The sequence below is a fragment of the Physella acuta genome, unplaced genomic scaffold (assembly GCF_028476545.2).
Source record: "Physella acuta isolate Inbredline_101_S28 unplaced genomic scaffold, ASM2847654v3 ptg000834l, whole genome shotgun sequence".
NCBI lineage: Eukaryota > Metazoa > Mollusca > Gastropoda > Physidae > Physella > Physella acuta.
The window spans coordinates 177,839-200,764 of NW_026732352.1; the positions used below are offsets into that span (position 1 = coordinate 177,839).

Sequence of the window (22,926 nt, forward strand, 5' to 3'; positions counted from 1 at the left end):
GTCCAGATTTTTAACTATTTCCAGGTTTATCTTTTTCCTCATGAAAAAGGCATTATTTTCCTTACAGAAAAGTCATTCGCCACTGTTTATAGGCTAGAAGATTTTACTAGACTAATGAATTTAAAATACATTTTAAAAATAATAAGAACGGGAGAGACAAGTAAAATGCATCTCTAATTTTAAAAAAAAAACTTCCCAAGAATGTATATCACAATATATATATATATATATATATATATATATATATATATATATATATATATATATATATATATATATATATATAGGCCTATATATATATATATATATATATATATATATATATATATATATATATATATATATATATATATATATATATATATATATATATATATATATATATATATATATATATATGTGTGTGTATATATATATGTATGTATATATATATATATATATATATATATATATATATATATATATATATATATATATATATATATATATATATATATATATATATATATATATATATATATATATATACATATGTTACGGTCAGAGCCCGAAGTGCGGCCAAAGCTCGCATTGGCCGGCTCTCTTGGCCAAAGCCCGAAGAACTTAGCTCTAACAGCGTATTTTGTACATTGGCTGGCCAATGCTCGCACTGGCCGGGACGTACTGGCCAAAGTCCGAAGCGCTTAAACTTGACAGCGTATTTTGTACATTGGCCGGCCAATGCGCGCACTGGCCGGGATGTTCTGGCCAATGTGATTTCTAGACTAAGTTGTGATCGCGTTTTCATTATTCTGGGTGAGGTTTCATTGTGAGTAACGTATTGTTTAGCTCTTGTTTGTATATCATTCTATATGCAATACGACATGGACTAAAAGGACCGTCAGATCAAGAGACAGCCATACCAGATTGCTGCCAAAATAAATATTCCAAATCCTAAAGGAAGAGAATTTGTGAAGCAAGTTATTTCTGAACTAAAGAACATGTGGCCTGAACGGAAAACCAAGGCATAACCAAAGCCAATGTACAGTAGAACGTGCCAACAAAGATGTTCAAAACATGATTATGACAAGGATGCAGAAAATGAATCAGTTTATTGGGCTGAGAGTCTTAAATTCATTCAATTTATGAAAAACCGTAATTTTCATCAAGGAATCCAACAATCGCCATACGAAACCTTGTTTGGATGCAAAGCAAATGTGGGACTTAACACTTCAAATCTACCAAGAGAGGCTCTCGATAATTTAGCTACTTAGGAAGATCTTGAGAACATTGAACAAGAAATGGAGGTTGCCATAAATGCAACGACATCCTAAGCTAACACATATTCTGCCGTGGCGCAACGGCCAGACCAGCTGCATGACAATAATAAGGCCAACATATTCTGTGTAGTTTGTGAAAAATATTGTAGTGTAGCCCATTCTTGTGGATCTTGTGGGAACTATGTCCATGCAATATGCGGAATAGCCAATGAAGCAGACGAAGGGTAAGGAGGGAACAGTACTCGCAGAATATGTCACAATAAACAAGAAACGATGGACAACAGGTCAGCAGCGCATACTACCTTGCAAACTCAGGGTGCTAAGATGCTAACAAAATTTAAACAAGTTGAAGTGGGAGATACTGGTCCCTAGCCAGATGATCTTCTGATTCGGACTGGCTGGTCCACCATAGCCAGTCCGCGGACTGGCCGGCAAAAGGCCGAAATCAAAAGCCATTTCAGACTTTGAAAATGAAGTAAAGTTTCGGAGTTTGGCCGGTCAATGGGAGGCGATATCGGGCAATGCGCGCATTGACCGGCCAATGTGCGCTTTGGCCGACTTCGGGCTTTGACCGTAACATATATATATATATATATATATATATATATATATATATATATATATATATATATATATATATATATAAGCTTATACCGGTGCTTCGCTACGATTATAGAAATGGCGCAACACTCTGATTGATGTCCGTCCCTTGCGTATGCGTCGCATTGGTGTGGATATTGACATTCCAAATACGCGCACAAATAAGCCTCATGTAAAAAAAAGAAAAACCAACTAAAATTATGATTAAGCCTTCGCTTTGTTGCCTGACAGTACTAAAACAATCAAATAATTGCTTCAGTTCATGGTACCCTAGCCTAACTTAAATTAATTAAGAAAGAAACACAATAAGCCATAGCTCACGTATAAAACCAGCACATTTGCCTCCCCATTCTAATGTAAAATAATAAGCTTGCAAGACAGCTCTTCACCGCTTAAAGCTATTGCTCTGAATTTTAAATAAGTTTTACTTGCTTGTTTAAAAATTAGTATATATCCTTTGGCAGTAATACACTTACAGTTATTATTCCATCTGTAGTTGGTAGCTACGGTGGCCTAACAATAACTTCTAAAAATTATTTGTTTCGGTGCTTAGAGTGACTAATCCTCGAATGTTTACATCATGGCGGCGAACGTACCAACTGAGGGAAGCGGTGACGGCATCACTATGGCAGATGAAGATAAATGCCTAGTTCACGAAACATTTAAAGAAGTAGATGAAGTTAAACATCTTATACAAAGTCTTGAGACAATATGGCAAGATACCGTTGCAATGGAGATGGCAGAAGAGCGCTTTCGAAGTACTGTAGTAACTGTGTCTTTGTCTAAAAAATTAAAAATAAATTATAAAAATTAAAAATGTCTAGTCTAGCCGCTAGCCTAGTGTTGAAAGTGTCGTTGATTTTGATAAAATTGCTCTCCAGTCTCCAAACATCACACACACCTCTAGAGAAATCTAGACCTAGATCTGTATTACATTTGTGTTTGTAACAAAATAGAATGACAAATAAATATAATATATTTTATAATATATAGTAGTTTTTCTCACTAAATCTAGAATTTACGCAATTATCAATTTAAACATGACCACTGAATAATAGACATCCATATTTAATCCATTAGGCACTAACTTTGGAGTTTTTAGTTCGTTTTGAACTAAATTAGTTAATTTAATATTTATTGTCAATCACTACCATGTCCAACACATCTCTCCATGACAACTCTTCTTAAGCTTGAAGCTAAAGAAAACCACAAATCAGGTTAGACTCCATGCACAAGAGTTCCTCACTAGTGATCACCAAATAGCGGTCACGTGGTTTTTAAAAAATAAAAATAAATTGGTTGTGATACGGACGCCGGTCTTATAAAAAAACAGCTCACAATATTTGATTTCTTTTTTCATAGACTGATAAAACTAATAATGCTTTACGTTCTCGCTCATTTCTGTACCTACACTGTTGATATTTTTTAAATTCTATTAATTTTAATGAAACCAACTTTTGAATTTAGCCTCCGTTCTCCAAACCAAATTTTAAAATGCTTTTCTGGCATATCTAACCCTGCCACTTATGGTTTGTTGTTATGACACGGAAATCCCGCCATTTTGCGCGTGGTAAACATTTTTAAATGTAATTAGTTGAAGGTCTCTGGAATTTGGCCGAAAAATCACCGGAAATCAGACGTCCGGTCCGGGCGCCATATTGTTGTTAGCAACCGACCACGCATCCAAGTTAGAGAGAAATACTAATATATAGGCCTATCCCATGCGCCCATATTCTACTACTACATAATATAAAATATAAATAGTTATTAGTTAACTATAGTTAGGCTGCGGCTTTTCGTACTTCACTACAAATCCCTATGAACTTATGAAGGCTATTTGTACTCTGACCAATCAGCGCAAGGAAATTTTTCTGAAATTCTTAAATTCACTTAATCATGCTATGAAGAACTAATTTTTTTTTTAGATCTAACCTTATTACTAAACCTAACTCTAACCCTACCGTAATCACCATCCCTAATGCCTGACCCTAACCCTAATGCTTAACCCTAATCCTAATGCCTAACACTAAATCCTAACCCTAATGCCTAATCCCTAAGGAAAATTGAAAAAAAGCAAAAAAAAAAACAAACTCTGAGCCAAAAGAAATAGAGCCCACGCCTCAAAAACAAACCAGCTGATGCATAACCACTTCGACCACCGGAACATTTCAAATAATGTTCCAAAAGTCGAGTGTCATATGCCCAGGACAGTAAATTTAAAAATAAATTTGATTGGTCAGCTAAAAATAGCGAAGGACGAATAGCCTTCTGAGGGCTATTTGTAGTAAAGTACCATTATAGACACTCCCTATAAATATTATAGGCCTTTTCTCTTCTATAGCCCAGTAAAATAAGTAAATAATTCAAATTCAGCTCCTTGTCTAAATTCAATTGTCAATTATTTTATTACAGTTAGATTAGACCACTCTGTACTCATACAAATTTTAAGCTATCAATGAAAGAGAATGAGAGAATTTTAGTAGTAGCCTACTTAATTGTTCATCATCGTAATTTCCCGTTCTTGCCTTAGAGTAAGACACATGGGGCAGATGAATTAGACTGAGTAGAGTTCATCAGCTTCAGAGACCTCTGCATATGAAGGGATAGTGGTCAGCATTATGCCCACTTACCTTTGTTTCCCTTACTTGAGTTAGGTACTCATCATAGATGGGTAGACTCAAGGACATTCTATTGATTTGAACCCAGATTCGAACTCAAGACTTTTGGGTTAGCAGTCTAGCTCTCTGCTGGCTGCTAGATCATGCTGTCCAATACTTAAGTGTTACTGGCATTTAAGGAAATTTTAAATTAGCATATCTAACCCATTCAACAACTCATGTCAACTTATTTCTTTACTACTGTATTTGTACTTTAAATTTAAAAAAAAAGTTGTTTACAAAGTATTGGAGGTGATCGGTCTTACTAATCTTAATAAAATCAACATCTTTATAAATTATCTGTGTTATTTAATTATATGTATTTATCTACAGTTATCATTGATGATTATCAAGAACAGCCTCATTTAATTGATCCTTATCTAGGTGAGCTTAAAATTATTTCCTAAGCAAGAATTAGATTAATTCAATCAATACAATAAATTGAAGATTTATGTTATTATTCTGTTTTTATTTGTTGAATATTATTATTCTAAAATATTTGATAATTAATATCATATATGCTATCTGATTAAAACTAATATATACCCTTCAGTACAAATTATATTTACTCTTTGTGCATCATTAGTTATTAAAAATGCCCTTTATTTCATGCGAGCAGAGGAGTTTCTCATCATGTTGTTAAATATTGCAAAGCAACCTACAGCACCAAGACCTGTTAGCAAGCAAGCATTTGTTTATTTATACCTCATTACAAAGGTATGTAAATCAGTCACTACATTTTTTCTAAACTGTATTCAAATTTTCCCACCAGACATATCTGTATGAAATCGGAATCTTTCAAATTTTTTCTCTGCTAGATGCGAGGATTCAAGCAAGTTGTACGTCTGCTACCACATGAAGTATCAGATATGGAACCACTCTTGACTCTTATTGAAGCTCAAGATCCTTCAGACTTTGAAGTAAGATTTTTTTTTAAATTGGATTCATTTGTTTCATCTTAGTAATACTTAAAAAAAAATTAACTTCTTTGAAATTTTATTGCAAAAGAATGTGTCACATTGAACTATTTATTAGTCTGTATAACTGATGAACAGGTATTATTTCATTAACTACAAGTATATCATTTAAAAAAAAAATTGTTGAAAGGCTTATTAGTGATTTTGGGACTTTACAAGTCAGCATTATGAGACTCTTTATAAAAAAAAACTTTTTTTTTTAATCTGCAAACAAACAACATATAGAATAATATAAACAATGATCAAATGCAACATTACAGAAAATAAAATCATTTAGGGCTTTAGTTAAATTGGGTGTAGACTCAAAAAAAATAATTAAAAATCATTTTAGTTTTTTAAAGTAGTGTTTAAGTGATTTAAAGTTTAAGTATGCTTGTTGAATCATGAGAAGTGTCATTTAAATAGGTAGGTATCAGCAGAGCAGTCAGATTATTTCATGTGACCCATACATTTGCTTCTGAATTCTGGTAGTTCTTTATATCAGTAGGTTGACAATCCTTTATTGTATTAAAAACCAAAGATTTGTTTCTCTGCAACATGATGTGTTTGTGTTTCTCAGTGCCAGTTACTTGTGTTATGCTTAAACCTTCTTTGTTGGTCATCTGGTTCTTATGTCTTATGGCGTTAACTCAAAGTGAATCATATCTGCCCCCAAAACATTACAAATTTGTTCATGTAGTTATAACCACTCATTTCACTAACTGCTTATATTTCCAATATTATCTGTAACTTTGTCATATTTCATTTTTTTCTTTCTAGTTTTATGGTAAACATATTGGTTCTAGGCCATTAGCCAAACTGCTAGTTGCAGGGTGGGGGAATTGACAGAGGGTAAAAGTCCTGCTTTGAACATATCAGTGATGGTGTTTAACATATAGAGTTTTGGACTTCCAGAATTAGATACATATCTTAACTTGCTCTAAAACTCATTTCCCAACATTTTCTAAACAAAGGTAGCAGCTAAGCCCAAACAATAAGCCTACTCGTTTTTTACTTTTTACTCTTATATGTAGTATAGAGGAAGTATTGTAATCGTGCAAAAAATTGAAATAGAGATTTTCATAAATCTCGATGTTTTACACCTCCCCAAGTCGGGAAAATATAGTTTTGTAATTTTGTCTGTGTGTGTGTGGATGTGTGTCTGTTAACACGATAACTTGAGAATCGTCACAGCGATTTCCGGTAACCGGAAGTGTAACCTATTCTACATTTTTTTTAAAAAGCCTATAAGTTGAGTACTGTTTCAGATAGATAGACGACATTTCACATATAAATACAAGATCTAATTCTCTGCCTTCTCTCAAATTTTGAGTAATTTTCATTCACCGGAAGTAGTACTTTACGCTATTTCCGATTTCTGAAGAAAAAAAAACGCATATTCGAGAAAGTTTAGGGGAAATCACTCCCGCTTTATTCTCCTTTAGAAGCTTTTCTTCTCTCTTATGTAAAGAGTATTGTTCCAGCTATTCATTCCGTCTCGGCGGACGTACTGGTCTGACTCAGCCGTTAGTGCTAAAAGTTTGACATGATTCAGCTGTAACGTACTTACTCATATTTAATCTGGGACTTCTCCATTAGTCATAGACATACGTCCACATTTGTATCTTCGATTATCTCCCGACACACGAAACATAACACAGACCCAACTCAATAGGGTTTAAGTATTGACTATTTTTGCGGTATTATTTGACTAAATCGCCAAGAACCCAATCGGCTGTGCACTTTATGAATACCACTAGTAGAGTAGATGTAGTTAAACGGGGAATACTATAGCGTTATGTTATCTGTTGTTGTTTTTAAATTAGTCACCCGTGAGTCACAACCGTATCGGTTAATGTGGGGTAGTTTTTCTCCACGAGTTCTGACCTTCGATAATCCGTGTCGGTGTTGGAAACCAGCTCGCGATGATTCTAATTAGCACGCGTTTTTTTAATCGAGTTAAAATATTTTGTCAGAGTACGGCGCTGAGCATTCCAAATCCAATATTGTCCATACCCCCACCCCACCCCAGGTAATAAGTTAAATTTTCTAGGCCCAAGGTATTCTGTCTAATTTCTGTGTCAATATGGAGATGTGTTGGCAGCGCACTGATCTATAATTAGTAACTTATGGAGAGAAGGGGAAGTAACTTTAGTTTGAGTTAGACTGACATTTCAAACGAGTAGAAGGGCGCGTAAGGTATGAGTGCAGTACATTACCTTCAATTTTATTTGTTTAGCTATTTATTTATTAGTTTATTACGCTTTGATTATTTTAAAATATGCTAAACTATTTGTAATACCTAGTGCTGTAAATTGTGAGATTATGGTTTAAATCGTCGGTCTATAATAAAAGTCTACGAAAATGAAACGTGTTCGTTAGCTCTTTAAATTCTTACAACTGTCAGACAAGTAGGACATGAAGACTAATACAGTCTTTGGTCCACCCTATCTACGAACTTTGTTAGTATTTCTGAAATACTTGTTGTAGAAGATAAATTCATAGTATAGAAAAAAAAACCCAACCAACTGGCGCGTTCTTAGTAGTGTTTGCACTATTTGGCTATCTATACGATTATACTGTGTATGCAAAACCTTGTCACATTTGATGTCAAGGTTTCTGTTGAGCGGAGTACCGATCATTCACGACCAACAAAATCTGTTTTAAAATTATTGATACAGTTGCGATCAAAATCTCGCACGACGCTTTTAAAGGCGAGCGCCCACATGTCATTACTGAGGTAGATACGATTTCTGTTTTTTTTACGTTCACCGCTCCCCCATTAGAGCAAAGTGTTGTGTTTAATGTCCACATCAGTGACACAAGAAAAGTGACGAGAAACACGGTGTTCGCGTGCTGCGATTATTGTGTGACAATAGCAGTGGTGAAACTCGCCGGGACTCGCGTTCGTAATAAACGAAATTAAGTTAAAACCTCCATTTTTACCTCACAACGCATATTTATATTAGGGGTCATCCATAAATGACGTCACGCTTTTTTGACGATTTTTACCTCCCCTCTCCCCTCCGTCACACGTTGTCACAAAAAACCAGACCCCCCCCCCTAAAATGACGTCACACCTCAGCCTACAACCCCCCTCAAAATTGCAGTTGAATTTTTTTTTTAAACATTAAGTTTTTCCAAAATCTTGTCTGAAATCTGTCAAAATAGAGTATTTTAATCAATTCCTATTACAACTTATTAAAACTGTTTTCTAAAGCGCAAAATAACGTTCGTTTTCTAACATTTCTTTTCTATAAAGCAAAAGTGTGACGTCGCACCATCTGACCCCCCCCCCTCATCACACATCGTCACAAAATTACCGACCCCCCCTCCCCCCTACGAGTGTGACGTCATTTATGGACGACCCCTTATGAAATCGGACTGCCGGGGAAATGATCGTTCTCTTGGCGATTGGTAGACTCTTTAGGCTAGATCGCTGTTCAGCTTGACATGATGGAGAGAGACAAACGTGTTGAGCCGCAACTCGTTTCTAACTAAAGAAAGTCCGTCTTAAAAATAAAAATATCCTTTAAAATGGCGTCACGCTTTTGTGCCATTGGATACACCCTGTTGTCACACATAGCAAAAGTCAAAACCCTCTAACATGACATAAGACATATTCCGATTATTTCTGTAAATATTAATTGAGTTGTTTCCCTTCCATAAGGGGCTATAACCAAGATAGGTTTAGTTTGCTATACATTAATTTAGTTTAATTCCCTTCATAAAGAAAATGAGTTTATATAATAACTACTGTTAAATATTTGCTAGCTATGTTGTTTTAGTTTACTCTTTCTTTCCCAATAGTTGTACTGTCCTTACTGATTTAACTCATGAATTATTAACCCCATCTTCCCAACAGTTGTGGGAAACCCGCTATGTACTGCTAGTGTGGCTCTCCATTGTGTGTCTGATACCGTTTGACCTGAAGAGATTGGACAGCAACCTTCAACAGGGTGACGGCAACATCAAAACCAAAACAATGGACAGGATCATGGCTATATGTAAAGTAAGTCAGCAACATTAAAACCAAAACAATGGACAGGATCATGGCTATATGTAAAGTAAGTCAGCAACATTAAAACCAAAACAATGGACAGGATCATGGCTATATGTAAAGTAAGTCAGCAACATTAAAACCAAAACAATGGACAGGATCATGGCTATATGTAAAGTAAGTCAGCAACATTAAAACCAAAACAATGGACAGGATCATGGCTATATGTAAAGTAAGTCAGCAACATTAAAACCAAAACAATGGACAGGATCATGGCTATATGTAAAGTAAGTCAGCAACATTAAAACCAAAACAATGGACAGGATCATGGCTATATGTAAAGTAAGTCAGCAACATTAAAACCAAAACAATGGACAGGATCATGGCTATATGTAAAGTAAGTCAGCAACATTAAAACCAAAACAATGGACAGGATCATGGCTATATGTAAAGTAAGTCAGCAACATTAAAACAATGGACAGGATCATGGCTATATGTAAAGTAAGTCAGCAACATTAAAACAATGGACAGGATCATGGCTATATGTAAAGTAAGTCAGCAACATTAAAACAATGGACAGGATCATGGCTATATGTAAAGTAAGTCAGCAACATTAAAACAATGGACAGGATCATGGCTATATGTAAAGTAAGTCAGCAACATTAAAACAATGGACAGGATCATGGCTATATGTAAAGTAAGTCAGCAACATTAAAACAATGGACAGGATCATGGCTATATGTAAAGTAAGTCAACAACATTAAAACCAAAACAGTGGACAGGATCATGGCTATATGTAAAGTAAGTCAGCAACATTAAAACCAAAACAATGGACAGGATCATGGTTTTATATAAAGTAAGTTGTCATGTAATGTTGTAAATAATTTGTTGTGTTGTATTGTTCCAGAACTACCTGTCATGTAATGTTGTAAATAATGTGTTGTGTTGTAAATAATGTGTTGTATTCTATTGTTCCAGAACTACCTGTCATGTAATGTTGTAAATAATTTGTTGTATTCTATTGTTCCAGAACTACCTGTCATGTAATGTTGTAAATAATGTGTTGTATTCCATTGTTCCAGAACTACCTGTCATGTTGTAAATAATGTGTTGTATTCCATTGTTCCAGAACTACCTGTCATGTAATGTTGTAAATAATTTGTTGTGTTGTAAATAATGTGTAATGTTGTAAATAATGTGTTGTATTCTATTGTTTCAGAACTATCTGTCAGTGAATGACAAGAGCAGGGACGCTGCTGCTTACCTGATGTCAAAATTTCTGACACGACCTGACGTCAAACAAGATCTCTTGCCGCAGTGTCTGGACTGGATGATGCAGACCTTAAAAACAGCTGATTGTAAGTTACCACAATTGTCTTCATTAACCAACCCATAATGTGCTGGCTTTTCCCTGCTGACATTCCATGCTTACAGATAATAATTTCCTGACATTCCATGCTTACAGATAATAATGTCCTGACATTCCATGCTTACAGATAATAATGTCCTGACATTCCATGCTTACAGATAATAATTTCCTGACATTCCATGCTTACAGATAATAATTTCCTGACATTCCATGCTTACAGATAATAATGTCCTGACATTCCATGCTTACAGATAATAATGTCCTGACATTCCATACTTACAGATAATAATGTCCTGACATTCCATGCTTACAGATAATAATGTCCTGACATTCCATGCTTACAGATAATAATGTCCTGACATTCCATGCTTACAGATAATAAAGTCCTGACATTCCATACTTACAGATAATAATGTCCTGACATTCCATGCTTACAGATAATAATGTCCTGACATTCCATGCTTACAGATAATAATGTCCTGACATTCCATGCTTACAGATAATAATGTCCTGACATTCCATGCTTACAGATAATAATGTCCTGACATTCCATGCTTACAGATAATAATGTCCTGACATTCCATGCTTACAGATAATAAAGTCCTGACATTCCATGCTTACAGATAATAATGTCCTGACATTCCATGCTTACAGATAATAATGTCCTGACATTCCACGCTTACAACTAATAATGTCCTAGCTTATTCCATGCTTACAGATAATAATGTTCTGACATTCCATGCTTACAGATAATAATGTCCTGAATTATTCCACGCTTACAGATAATAATGTCCTGAATTATTCCATGCCTACAGATAATAATGTCCTGGCTTATTCCATGCTTACAGATAATAATGTCCTGACATTCCTTGCTTACAGATAATAATGTCCTGACATTCCATACTTACAGATAATAATGTCCTGACATTCCATGCTTACAGATAATAATGTCCTGACATTCCATGCTTACAGATAATAATGTCCTGACATTCCATGCTTACAGATAATAATGTCCTGACATTCCATACTTACAGATAATAATGTCCTGACATTCCATGCTTACAGATAATAATGTCCTGACATTCCATGCTTACAGATAATAATGTCCTGACATTCCATGCTTACAGATAATAATGTCCTGACATTCCATGCTTACAGATAATAATGTCCTGACATTCCATGCTTACAGATAATAATGTCCTGACATTCCACGCTTACAACTAATAATGTCCTAGCTTATTCCATGCTTACAGATAATAATGTTCTGACATTCCATGCTTACAGATAATAATGTCCTGAATTATTCCACGCTTACAGATAATAATGTCCTGAATTATTCCATGCCTACAGATACTAATGTCCTGACATTCCATGCTTACAGATAATAATGTCCTGACATTCCATGCTTACAGATAATAATGTCCTGAATTATTCCATGCCTACAGATACTAATGTCCTGACATTCCATGCTTACAGATAATAATGTCCTGACATTCCATGCTTACAGATAATAATGTCCTGAATTATTCCATGCCTACAGATAATAATGTCCTGAATTATTCCATGCCTACAGATAATAATGTCCTGGCTTATTCCATGCTTACAGATAATAATGTCCTGACATTCCATGCTTACAGATAATAATGTCCTGACATTCCATGCTTACAGATAATAATTTCCTGACATTCCATGCTTACAGATAACAATGTCCTGACATTCCATGCTTACAGATAATAATTTCCTGACATTCCATGCTTACAGATAATAATGTCCTGACATTCCATGCTTACAGATAACAATGTCCAGGGCCGCAGTCAGCTGTGTGGTGTCCTGAGCTCTCTAGCGCTGCTGTTCCAGCATGGGAAAAGGGAGGACTTACTGCAGTTTGGTAGGATAAAATTGTTGGATCAAATGTTGTATGTCAGTTTGGTAGGATAAAATTGTTGCATCAAATGGTGTATGTGTACTTGCTGCAGTTTGGTAGGATAAAGTTGTTGGATTAAATGTTGTATGTGTACTTGCTGCAGTTTGGTAGGATAAAATTGTTGGATCAAATGTTGTATGTCAGTTTGGTAGGATAAAATTGTTGCATCAAATGTTGTATGTCAGTTTGGTAGGATAAAATTGTTGTATCAAATGTTTTATGTGTACTTACTGCAGTTTGGTAGGATGAAAATTGTTGTATCAAATGTTGTATGTCAGTTTGGTAGGATAAATTGTTGTATCAAATGTTGTATGTCAGTTTGGTAGGATAAAATTGTTGCATCAAATGTTGTATGTGTACTTACTGCAGTTTGGTAGGATGAAAATTGTTGTATCAAATGTTGTATGTCAGATTGGTAGGATAAAATTGTTGCATCAAATGTTGTATGTGTACTTACTGCAGTTTGGTAGGATGAAAATTGTTGTATTAAATGTTGTATGTCAGTTTGGTAGGATAAAATTGTTGGATCAAATGTTGTATGTCAGTTTGGTAGGATAAAATTGTTGGATCAAATGTTGTATGTCAGTTTGGTAGGATAAAATTGTTGTATCAAATGTTGTATGTCAGTTTGGTAGGATAAAATTGTTGGATTAAATGTTGTATGTCAGTTTGGTAGGATAAAATTGTTGTTTCAAATGTTGTATGTCAGTTTGGTAGGATAAAATTGTTGGATCAAATGTTGTATGTCAGTTTGGTAGGATAAAATTGTTGCATCAAATGTTGTATGTGTACTTACTGCAGTTTGGTAGGATGAAAATTGTTGTATCAAATGTTGTATGTCAGTTTGGTAGGATAAAATTGTTGGATCAAATGTTGTATGTCAGTTTGGTAGGATAAAATTGTTGGATCAAATGTTGTATGTCAGTTTGGTAGGATAAAATTGTTGTATCAAATGTTGTATGTCAGTTTGGTAGGATAAAATTGTTGGATTAAATGTTGTATGTCAGTTTGGTAGGATAAAATTGTTGTTTCAAATGTTGTATGTCAGTTTGGTAGGATAAAATTGTTGGATCAAATGTTGTATGTCAGTTTGGTAGGATAAAATTGTTGGATCAAATGTTGTATGTGTACTTACTGCAGTTTGGTAGGATAAATTGTTGTATCAAATGTTGTATGTCAGTTTGGTAGGATAAAATTGTTGCATCAAATGTTGTATGTGTACTTACTGCAGTTTGGTAGGATAAATTGTTGTATCAAATGTTGTATGTCAGTTTGGTAGGATAAAATTGTTGCATCAAATGTTGTATGTGTACTTACTGCAGTTTGGTAGGATGAAAATTGTTGTATCAAATGTTGTATGTCAGTTTGGTAGGATAAAATTGTTGCATCAAATGTTGTATGTGTACTTACTGCAGTTTGGTAGGATGAAAATTGTTGTATCAAATGTTGTATGTCAGTTTGGTAGGATAAAATTGTTGGATCAAATGTTGTATGTCAGTTTGGTAGGATAAAATTGTTGGATCAAATGTTGTATGTCAGTTTGGTAGGATAAAATTGTTGTATCAAATGTTGTATGTCAGTTTGGTAGGATAAAATTGTTGGATTAAATGTTGTATGTCAGTTTGGTAGGATAAAATTGTTGTTTCAAATGTTGTATGTCAGTTTGGTAGGATAAAATTGTTGGATCAAATGTTGTATGTCAGTTTGGTAGGATAAAATTGTAGGATCAAATGTTGTATGTGTACTTACTGCAGTTTGGTAGGATGAAAATTGTTGTATCAAATGTTGTATGTCAGTTTGGTAGGATAAAATTGTTGGATCAAATGTTGTATGTGTACTTACTGCAGTTTGGTAGGATGAAAATTGTTGTATCAAATGTTGTATGTCAGTTTGGTAGGATAAAATTGTTGGATCAAATGTTGTATGTCAGTTTGGTAGGATAAAATTGTTGGATCAAATGTTGTATGTCAGTTTGGTAGGATAAAATTGTTGTATCAAATGTTGTATGTCAGTTTGGTAGGATAAAATTGTTGGATTAAATGTTGTATGTCAGTTTGGTAGGATAAAATTGTTGTTTCAAATGTTGTATGTCAGTTTGGTAGGATAAAATTGTTGGATCAAATGTTGTATGTCAGTTTGGTAGGATGAAAATTGTTGGATCAAATGTTGTATTGTGCTAAGGTTTTGACATGTATGTGTGTTGCTGGTATACAAATGTGTTATTGGCATTTGTGTGTGTGTTGACATTTGTATTGTTCATTTAGACTTTGCTGAGAGCTGATCATGTGTGTTGTTAATATGTGTGAGATGTTGACATTTGTGTGTGTAGCTGACATTTGTGTGTTTTTGACATTTGTGTGTGTAGCTGACATTTGTATGTTGTTGACATTTGTGTGTTGTTGACATTTGCGTGGTGCTGACATTTGTGTGTGAGCTGACATTTGTGTGTTTGTTGACATTGTGCATGTTGTTAACATGTATGTGTGTGTTGTTGACATTTGTGTGTGTTGCTGACATTTGTGTGTTTGTTGACATTTGTGTGTGTTGTTGACATTTGTTCAAAAGTCCTGACATTTGTACATGTTGCCCCACCAGCTCCTACTGTGCTGAAAGTTGTGCTAGAGGCTGACCTGGAGAAATGTGAAAGCTGTGTCATACGCAAACTGCTGGGGAAACTCATTCAAAGGCTGGGTCTGACCTTTCTCAAGTTCAGGGTCACTGCATGGAGGTCATTCACTTTTTTTACTTAAAATTGTTTTACTTAACAGACTGAATTTAATTGTAATGTTTAAAATTTCTGTTATAATATTGTATATTAGTTTCCTTAAAAAACACGAGTGACTACTATTTTGTCATAAAACAGGTACAACAGAGGAAATAGATCACTTGCAGCCAATCTAGGGGGAGTGTCTACTACATCTAATGGGGGAGGTAACTCTGAACTTACTGTTGGGGAAGAGGATGAAGATATTGATGTGCCAGAGGAGATGGAAGACATTATAGGTATGCCGTGTGGTTTATTTTTTAAAAGAGGTAATCTGTTTTTTTTTAAAATTAAGTTCATATAAGATACAAATAAGTACTCTATGAGTTTGATCTATTAAGTTTTCTGGGATTAAAAGTTAAGATTAGATTTGTAAACACTTAATTAAATAACATCCCATAAAGCTTATGATTATCTCTTTTTTTAACCACTCTTTAGAACATCTGCTGGTGCATTTAAAAGACAAGGAAACCATTGTCAGGTGGACAGCTGCTAAAGGGTTAAGTATTTATTAACTTTTAGACTTTAAGGCTGAACAACTATTACCCATCGAGCAAGAATTAAGTAGTTTTGTAAGAATCTCTTTCCCAGTGGTCATTGCCTTAAAGTCAACTGCTTCAACAAAATCTAAAAATACTTAGATTGTAAAATAAAATTATTTAGTTTTTTTAATAAATTAATATTTTTTAAAAAATAATAAACAACCTGAGTTCACATTCATTTCTAACTCCTAGCCAAATTTTTAACAGTTTAATGAGACTTTTTATTTTTCTAACTTATTTTTCTTAACTTTATTAGCTGCTGAGCAATGTATGTTAAAAACTATATCAGGAAAATCTTGTATTCTGCAAAGATTCTAACTGCTTGGGTAGATTTTGATTTAGATCATCCAACTCTCAATTTATTTTAAACATTTCAAAATTTGGCTCCAACCACAGGATTGGTCGAGTGACAGGACAACTCCCTAAGGAGCTGGCAGATGATGTGGTCGGGTCTGTTTTAGATTTGTTCAGTTTCCAAGAAACAGATGGGGCCTGGCATGGAGGTTGGTCCAGACTTTGTACTCTCTTTTGTGGGGTCTGTGTTCTTAAAGTTATTTTTGGTCTTTATATTCTCTTCTACTTAACAGTTAATTTGATAGTAATATTAAGTGTTCTCCCTTTAAAAAATGACTTTATTTTATCAGGGTGTTTGGCTTTGGCTGAGCTTGGTCGTAGAGGACTCTTATTACCAGAGCGTCTTAAAGATGGTATGGTTAACTTGAACATGAGTTGCTGTCATTGTTTAACATCAGTATAACACATACATGTATCTTCTATACACATGAATTCATTTATTTATTAGTTTGGATCATTATACTTATCAGCTTTAAATTAAATTCTTATAAACTTTGCAAGAAATTTATAAAAAATTAAATGAAATAATTGTTTAAATAATCATATTTAGTCAGCTGAATGGCCAAACTGTCCTGATCTCAATAGTAAGTTTGTATTTGCAACACATTATTCTTGAATGAAAATGCCACAGCCTTAATGTTTTACCCACTCCCCTCTCTAGTGGTGCCAGTTATAATGAAAGCCCTGATGTATGATGAAAAAAGAGGCAACTTCTCTGTGGGAGCCCACGTCAGAGACGCAGCGTGCTACGTGTGCTGGGCTTTTGCCAGGGCCTACGAACCCTCAGACATTGTTTGTTATGTAGATCAAATAGCCAAGTAAGTTGAGATACATTTTATTCTTTCATCGCTCCATATAGTATAAAAACAGCATGCAGCTTTAGCAGTCAGCTGTTTGGAGCAGTCAACTTTGTTTAGCAGCCAACTCACTCAGATATTTGGCTCTAAATGCATGTACATTTAATTAGAAATAACCAAAATTTCATAAGTGAAATCCAAAACTCTTTCCTCATATTTTTCCTCATATTTTTGACTTCAGCAAAGCAAATGATTTTACTGTGGGGGGGGGGGGCACTATTAGAAGATGTAACTAAGCATATTTATGCTGTTTACTTGTTTGCAGTTACCTGATTATCGTCTCAGTGTTTGATCGTGAGGTCAATGTCAGACGAGCGGCAGCCGCAGCCTTCCAGGAGAATGTAGGCCGTCAGGTCAGGGCCACTTCCTGTTCATTTTATTCATTAGTTAATTTTTTTAATTAGAGCTTCAGTTAATTTTGTTACCATACATATTTTAAAAAAAACATTTCAAAATTATTATATTGATTGAATTAAATTAAAGTAGTGTTTAAAAAAAAAAGTTTTAGTAGAAATTAAGCAATTACTACTTTTATGTAAGTTGTTGTTTTAAATGTAATTTTGGTATGAACAGGGCACATTTCCTCATGGTATTGACATCCTCACTACAGTTGATTACTTCGCTGTTGGCAACAGGCCCAGGTGTTATCTGGAGCTCAGGTATTGTTGTCTGTCATTGACAGCTTCATTCTGACAATCTAGTTTGTTGTGGGCAGTAAGCTTCATTATGACAGTTTGAATGAAAAATAATTGAATAATTTTTTTAAATCAATATTTTATTCCTATGAAATTATTTTGTTTCAGTGTTTACATAGCCAACTTCAAAGAATACACGCTAGGTGTGATTGACCATCTGACTGATGTTAAAATTGCCCACTGGGACAGGTACTGTGTCAACTGTGTGTACATGTTCTGTTATGTCAAACCTGCTCAATGATGTGTGTTGATAAAGTAAGCCATATTGTCCTTATAACATTTCTATTATGCATAGATTTAACCCTGTTGTTTTTTTACTTTCAGTGTGATCAGAGAACTTTCATCAAAAGCTCTCCACAGGCTCACAGCTTGTGCCCCTGACTACATGGCCACTACAGGTAGGTCTAAGTGACATTGGTAACTACATGGCCACTACAGGTAGGTCTAAGTAACGCTGGTTAGAGAAGTATGGTCACAACAAAAACTCAGGTGCTTTTAGTAGTGGAAGAAGAAAGACCTGGGGGGGGGAGTATTTTTTGTTTGTTGCAGCACACTTACGATTATGTGATTACAGCTTATGTGGTATTTGTAAATATTTAAACACTTATCAAACAGATTTTATTCTTTGAATATGGTAAAATAGAAGTTTCTAGATTTTTTGTGTTGATCATGATATGTATTTAGTATAAACTCACATTGTTAAAAATTGTCAACATTTGTTCTGTTAAAACCTGACCCCTCTAACTTGACTCCACTAACCTGACCCCTTTAACCTGATCCCGCTAACCTGACCCCTCTAACCTGACCCCACTAACCTGACCCCACTAACCTGCCCCCTCTAACCTGATCCCGCTAACCTGACCCCACTAACCTGACACCACTAACCAGACCCCACTAACCTGACCCCACTAGCCTGACCCCACTAACCTGACCCCACTAACCTGACCCCACTAACCTGACCCCACTAACCTGACCCCACTAAACTCACCCTATTAACCTAACCCCACGAACCTGGCCCTACTAACCTGACCCCACTAACCTGACCCCACTAAACTCACCCTATTAACCTAACCCCACGAACCTGGCCCTACTAACCTGAACCCACTAACCTGACCCCACTAACCTGAACCCACTAACCAGACCCCACTAACCTGACCCCCCTAACCTGCCCCCTCTAACCTGACCCTACTAACCTGACCCCACTAACCTGACCCCTCTAACCTGCCCCCTCTAACCTGGCCCTTCTAACGTGACCCCTCTAACCTGACCCCACTAACCTGACCCCACTAACCTAACCCCACTTACCTGACCCCACTAATCTGACCCCACTGACCTGACCCCACTAACCTGACCCCACTAACTTGACCCCACTAACCTGATCCCGCTAACCTGACCCCACTAACCTGCCCCCTCTAACCTGACCCTACTAACCTGACCCCACTAACCTGACCCCTCTAACCTGCCCCCTCTAACCTGGCCCTTCTAACGTGACCCCTCTAACCTGACCCCACTAACCTGACCCCACTAACCTAACCCCACTTACCTGACCCCACTAATCTGACCCCACTGACCTGACCCCACTAACCTGACCCCACTAACTTGACCCCACTAACCTGATCCCGCTAACCTGACCCCACTAACCTGACCCCACTAACCTGGCCCTTCTAACGTGACCCCTCTAACCTGACCCCACTAACCTGACCCCACTAACCTGACCCCACTAATCTTCCTCCTCTCATCCACCAGTACTGCCCAAGCTACTGCCTCTAACAACTGGGCTGGATTTGTTCCAGCGACATGGTGCCATCCTTGCCATAGCTGAAATTCTACATGCTCTCTATGATATTTCCAAATCTAGGGGAGTGTAAGTCTAGCAACTATTTCAGTTTTCTAAATCATGACCCACAACAATAGCTTTGTTTTGTGTTGTTTTCATTTTAGTTGAAAATAAAGTATTTAACCATATTCAGGTATATCTTTACATATGAAAATAATATATATATATATATATATATATATATATATATATATATATATATATATATATATATATATATATATATATATATATATATATATATATATATATATATATATATATATATATATATATATACATATAGTATAGAGGTAAGCAAAAATGCCAAGAAAGTAATTAAATCTTTGTGTAACTGACTAATTGTCAATTTTTAACAGGGAACTAGTCAAATTATTAAACGATGATACAGTGGAAGGGATACAAGATATATCAAAAAAGGTATTTAAAATTGCATCTTCAGTTAAACTTTTTTTTACATACGCGTATTTTTTAAAAACATTTTTCTAGGTATTGATCAAGATTTTGCCTTTATTTCCATAGCTCCAAGACCTAAAGATGTTCAAGCGACATGGAGGAGAGTATATGAGAACATCTGGTAATTACTGTTGATTTTTTCTTCTTAATTTGACTAGCCAAGCCTTTGCTGTGATCATGAATATTTTAATTCCTTTATTGTGAACCAAAATAAATATATTTTAGACAAGATTTAACAGAGTATATGGGGGGTCGGCGTGGTCGAGTCGGTAAAGCTCATGCTTGCTGAACCGAAAAGTCTTGAGTTCGAACCCTCGTTAGCTGGGGACAGCCACTCTTCTAGGAGAGACAACTCCAAAATCAAACAACTGCTGCCTTGTAGTTTGTTCTTGGTTGGACAAAGGCTATGGAAGCAAATCCAAAAAGATAAGCAGGCTGAAATCGGAGTCAATGGCCTCAATGGCGCATAACCAGTTGACACGAAATCCTTAATTGTGATGGAAGCATGGTCGAGTTGGCAAAGCTCATGGTTGATAAATTTGAAAAAAAGTCTCGAGTTCAAACCCTCTGGCAGATAAGGCTCGATCCCTCCCAACACTAAAAATTAAGAACGAAGAAGAAGAAGAAGAACAGAGTATATAATATTTTGTGAAACAAGATTTACATTCATTTTTTTATAGAATACAAAACATTTTTTAGACAAGGTTAAACATTTTTGTTTTCAGTGTGCTGTCTCATAGAGAAATGTGCGTTGTCCAAAATGCCTTTTCATAAAAAGCCAGTCTTAGGTGAGTGCTTAACATGCATAGAGACTTAAATATGTAAAAACAAATGTCTGTATAAATCAGATAAAAATGCATGATTTATTTTTCTTTCTATTAGAATTGTGGCAGTCTTTGATAGATGAGTGTCTGACTAAGATAGAGCCAGAGATACAGGTAGGATTTTGTTCCTTAAAAATCTCAAACGTGAATGTAGTAACTTACACTTATAGACGTTATTTTACTAAAAAGTAGAGATTATATATAGCATTTATAAAAACTTTTTGATTTTTGTCATGAGCATATCACAGACCAATCACTAGCCTTGTTACAGTTTTCTTTACCCTTCTCTTAAATTTTTAAAAGTTTGGCCTTCAAAAGCTGGTGAATCCTTTTGAACTCAATCAAAGAATGACATTTTATTTTAACTTCAAAATAGTAACAGCTAAAACATGTACTTAAGATTCACACATGTAGGGCTGGTAAGTAGGTCATCAACCTCTTCTACGGCTTAATAAAACCTGCATAAGCCATAGAACTTGTTGGTGACCTACTTACCAGCCCTATTCTTTGTCAACCTCCATTCATCCTTTAGGCGGCAGCTGTCTCAGCCATTCCTCCATTCTTCTCTGAGTACTACACAAAACCTGATGGCTCAGTTTATGAAGACATCCAAGGTGGGTACAGTTAGAGCAACCATTTTCTCTGCTCCCATTGTTAAACACTGTTTCAGGAAATTTTCATTGAAATAAATGCCTAAAACTTAAGAGTTGTTCCTCATTTCAGGAAATTCTCATTGAAATATTAAGTGTCAAAACATTAGAGTTGTTCATCTTTATTGTTTTAAGTTACTAAAACTTGTCAACTGTCCATGAAATGTTCCAGAGTCCATTCTGTCTCACTACCTGACTGAACTCAAGTCCTCCAACCAAGCTACAAGGTAACATACAGCTATTTGGGTGGCTAAGTAAAGAAAACTTGATTCATGGTTGTTTTAAACACAATTCATGAAGAGTTATATATTGTAATGCCGTGAGCACTATAATGCAGAATTATTTTTTTAAATACAAAAAAATAGTTTCATCATTTCTATATTTGTTATTGATAGTGAAAAATATTACTTTATTTGTTACTTATAATTAACAATAAGTATGTTTTAATACAACATTATTGTGAAATTAAGTTTATAATAGACTTATAAATAAATATTAAAATTATGTACATTTTTGTTAATGTATGACTATTTCTCCCCCCTCATGTTCCAGGCAAGGTCATAGTTTAGCCATTGGGGCATTACCTGAAGCAGTATTGAAGGGTCAGCTGTCCAGAGTGATGAGTGGGGTTATTGCTGTCTCCAAGATTACAGAGAAAGAAGAGAAGATGGCAGAGGCTAGAAGAGATGCTGTCAAAGCTTTATCCAAGTAACTAGTGACATTTTTTTTACTCAGTCAAAGCTTTATCCAAGTAACTAGTGACATTTTTTTTTTACTCAGTCAAAGCTTTATCCAAGTAACTAGTGACATTTTTTTACTCAGTCAAAGCTTTATCCAAGTAAGTAGTGACATTTTTTTTACTCAGTCAAAGCTTTATCCAAGTAACTAGTGACATTTTTTTTACTCAGTCAAAGCTTTATTCAAGTAACTAGTGACATTTTTTTTTAGTCAGTCAAAGCTTTATCCAAGTAACTAGTGGCATTTTTTTTTACTCAGTCAAAGCTTTTACTATTTAACTGGGATAAACCAACAGCACTTGATAGTCATTTAGAATTATGGATTGAGGGTAGAGGTTGAGAATTGATGTTAGAGTTTATGTATGTTGAGGGGATGGTGTGATTGGATGATAATGTGCATGACTACTAACCCAAAAGTCGCGAGTTTGGATCCAGAGCTCAAGTC

At 35.2% G+C, this 22,926-nt stretch overlaps 1 protein-coding gene across 3 annotated transcripts in view; it reads left to right on the forward strand.

Annotated features, from left to right (window-relative positions):
* The first annotated feature begins 2,431 nt into the window (after positions 1-2,431).
* The window catches only part of LOC131951875 (tubulin-specific chaperone D), a 31,807-nt gene continuing 11,312 nt past the window's right edge, over positions 2,432-22,926 (forward strand). The window contains exons 1-25 of one of the 3 annotated variants that reach the window (XM_059314285.1): positions 2,432-2,617; positions 4,850-4,900; positions 5,136-5,233; positions 5,335-5,436; positions 9,338-9,484; positions 10,692-10,830; positions 12,634-12,729; positions 15,361-15,493; positions 15,629-15,768; positions 15,968-16,028; positions 16,468-16,574; positions 16,716-16,778; positions 17,087-17,243; positions 17,548-17,635; positions 17,856-17,941; positions 18,086-18,166; positions 18,302-18,375; positions 19,724-19,841; positions 20,174-20,234; positions 20,337-20,391; positions 20,996-21,058; positions 21,153-21,208; positions 21,627-21,708; positions 21,917-21,971; positions 22,297-22,452. In XM_059314285.1, the coding sequence (XP_059170268.1) occupies positions 2,440-2,617; positions 4,850-4,900; positions 5,136-5,233; positions 5,335-5,436; positions 9,338-9,484; positions 10,692-10,830; positions 12,634-12,729; positions 15,361-15,493; positions 15,629-15,768; positions 15,968-16,028; positions 16,468-16,574; positions 16,716-16,778; positions 17,087-17,243; positions 17,548-17,635; positions 17,856-17,941; positions 18,086-18,166; positions 18,302-18,375; positions 19,724-19,841; positions 20,174-20,234; positions 20,337-20,391; positions 20,996-21,058; positions 21,153-21,208; positions 21,627-21,708; positions 21,917-21,971; positions 22,297-22,452 (2,447 nt within the window). In that variant the 5' untranslated portion in view covers positions 2,432-2,439. Of the gene's footprint in view, positions 2,618-4,849; positions 4,901-5,135; positions 5,234-5,334; positions 5,437-9,337; positions 9,485-9,883; positions 9,925-10,233; positions 10,274-10,691; positions 10,831-12,633; positions 12,730-15,360; positions 15,494-15,628; positions 15,769-15,967; positions 16,029-16,467; positions 16,575-16,715; positions 16,779-17,086; positions 17,244-17,547; positions 17,636-17,855; positions 17,942-18,085; positions 18,167-18,301; positions 18,376-19,723; positions 19,842-20,173; positions 20,235-20,336; positions 20,392-20,995; positions 21,059-21,152; positions 21,209-21,626; positions 21,709-21,916; positions 21,972-22,296; positions 22,453-22,926 lie in introns of those variants that run through there. The other 2 variants (XM_059314286.1, XM_059314287.1) reach the window with 2 other exon arrangements.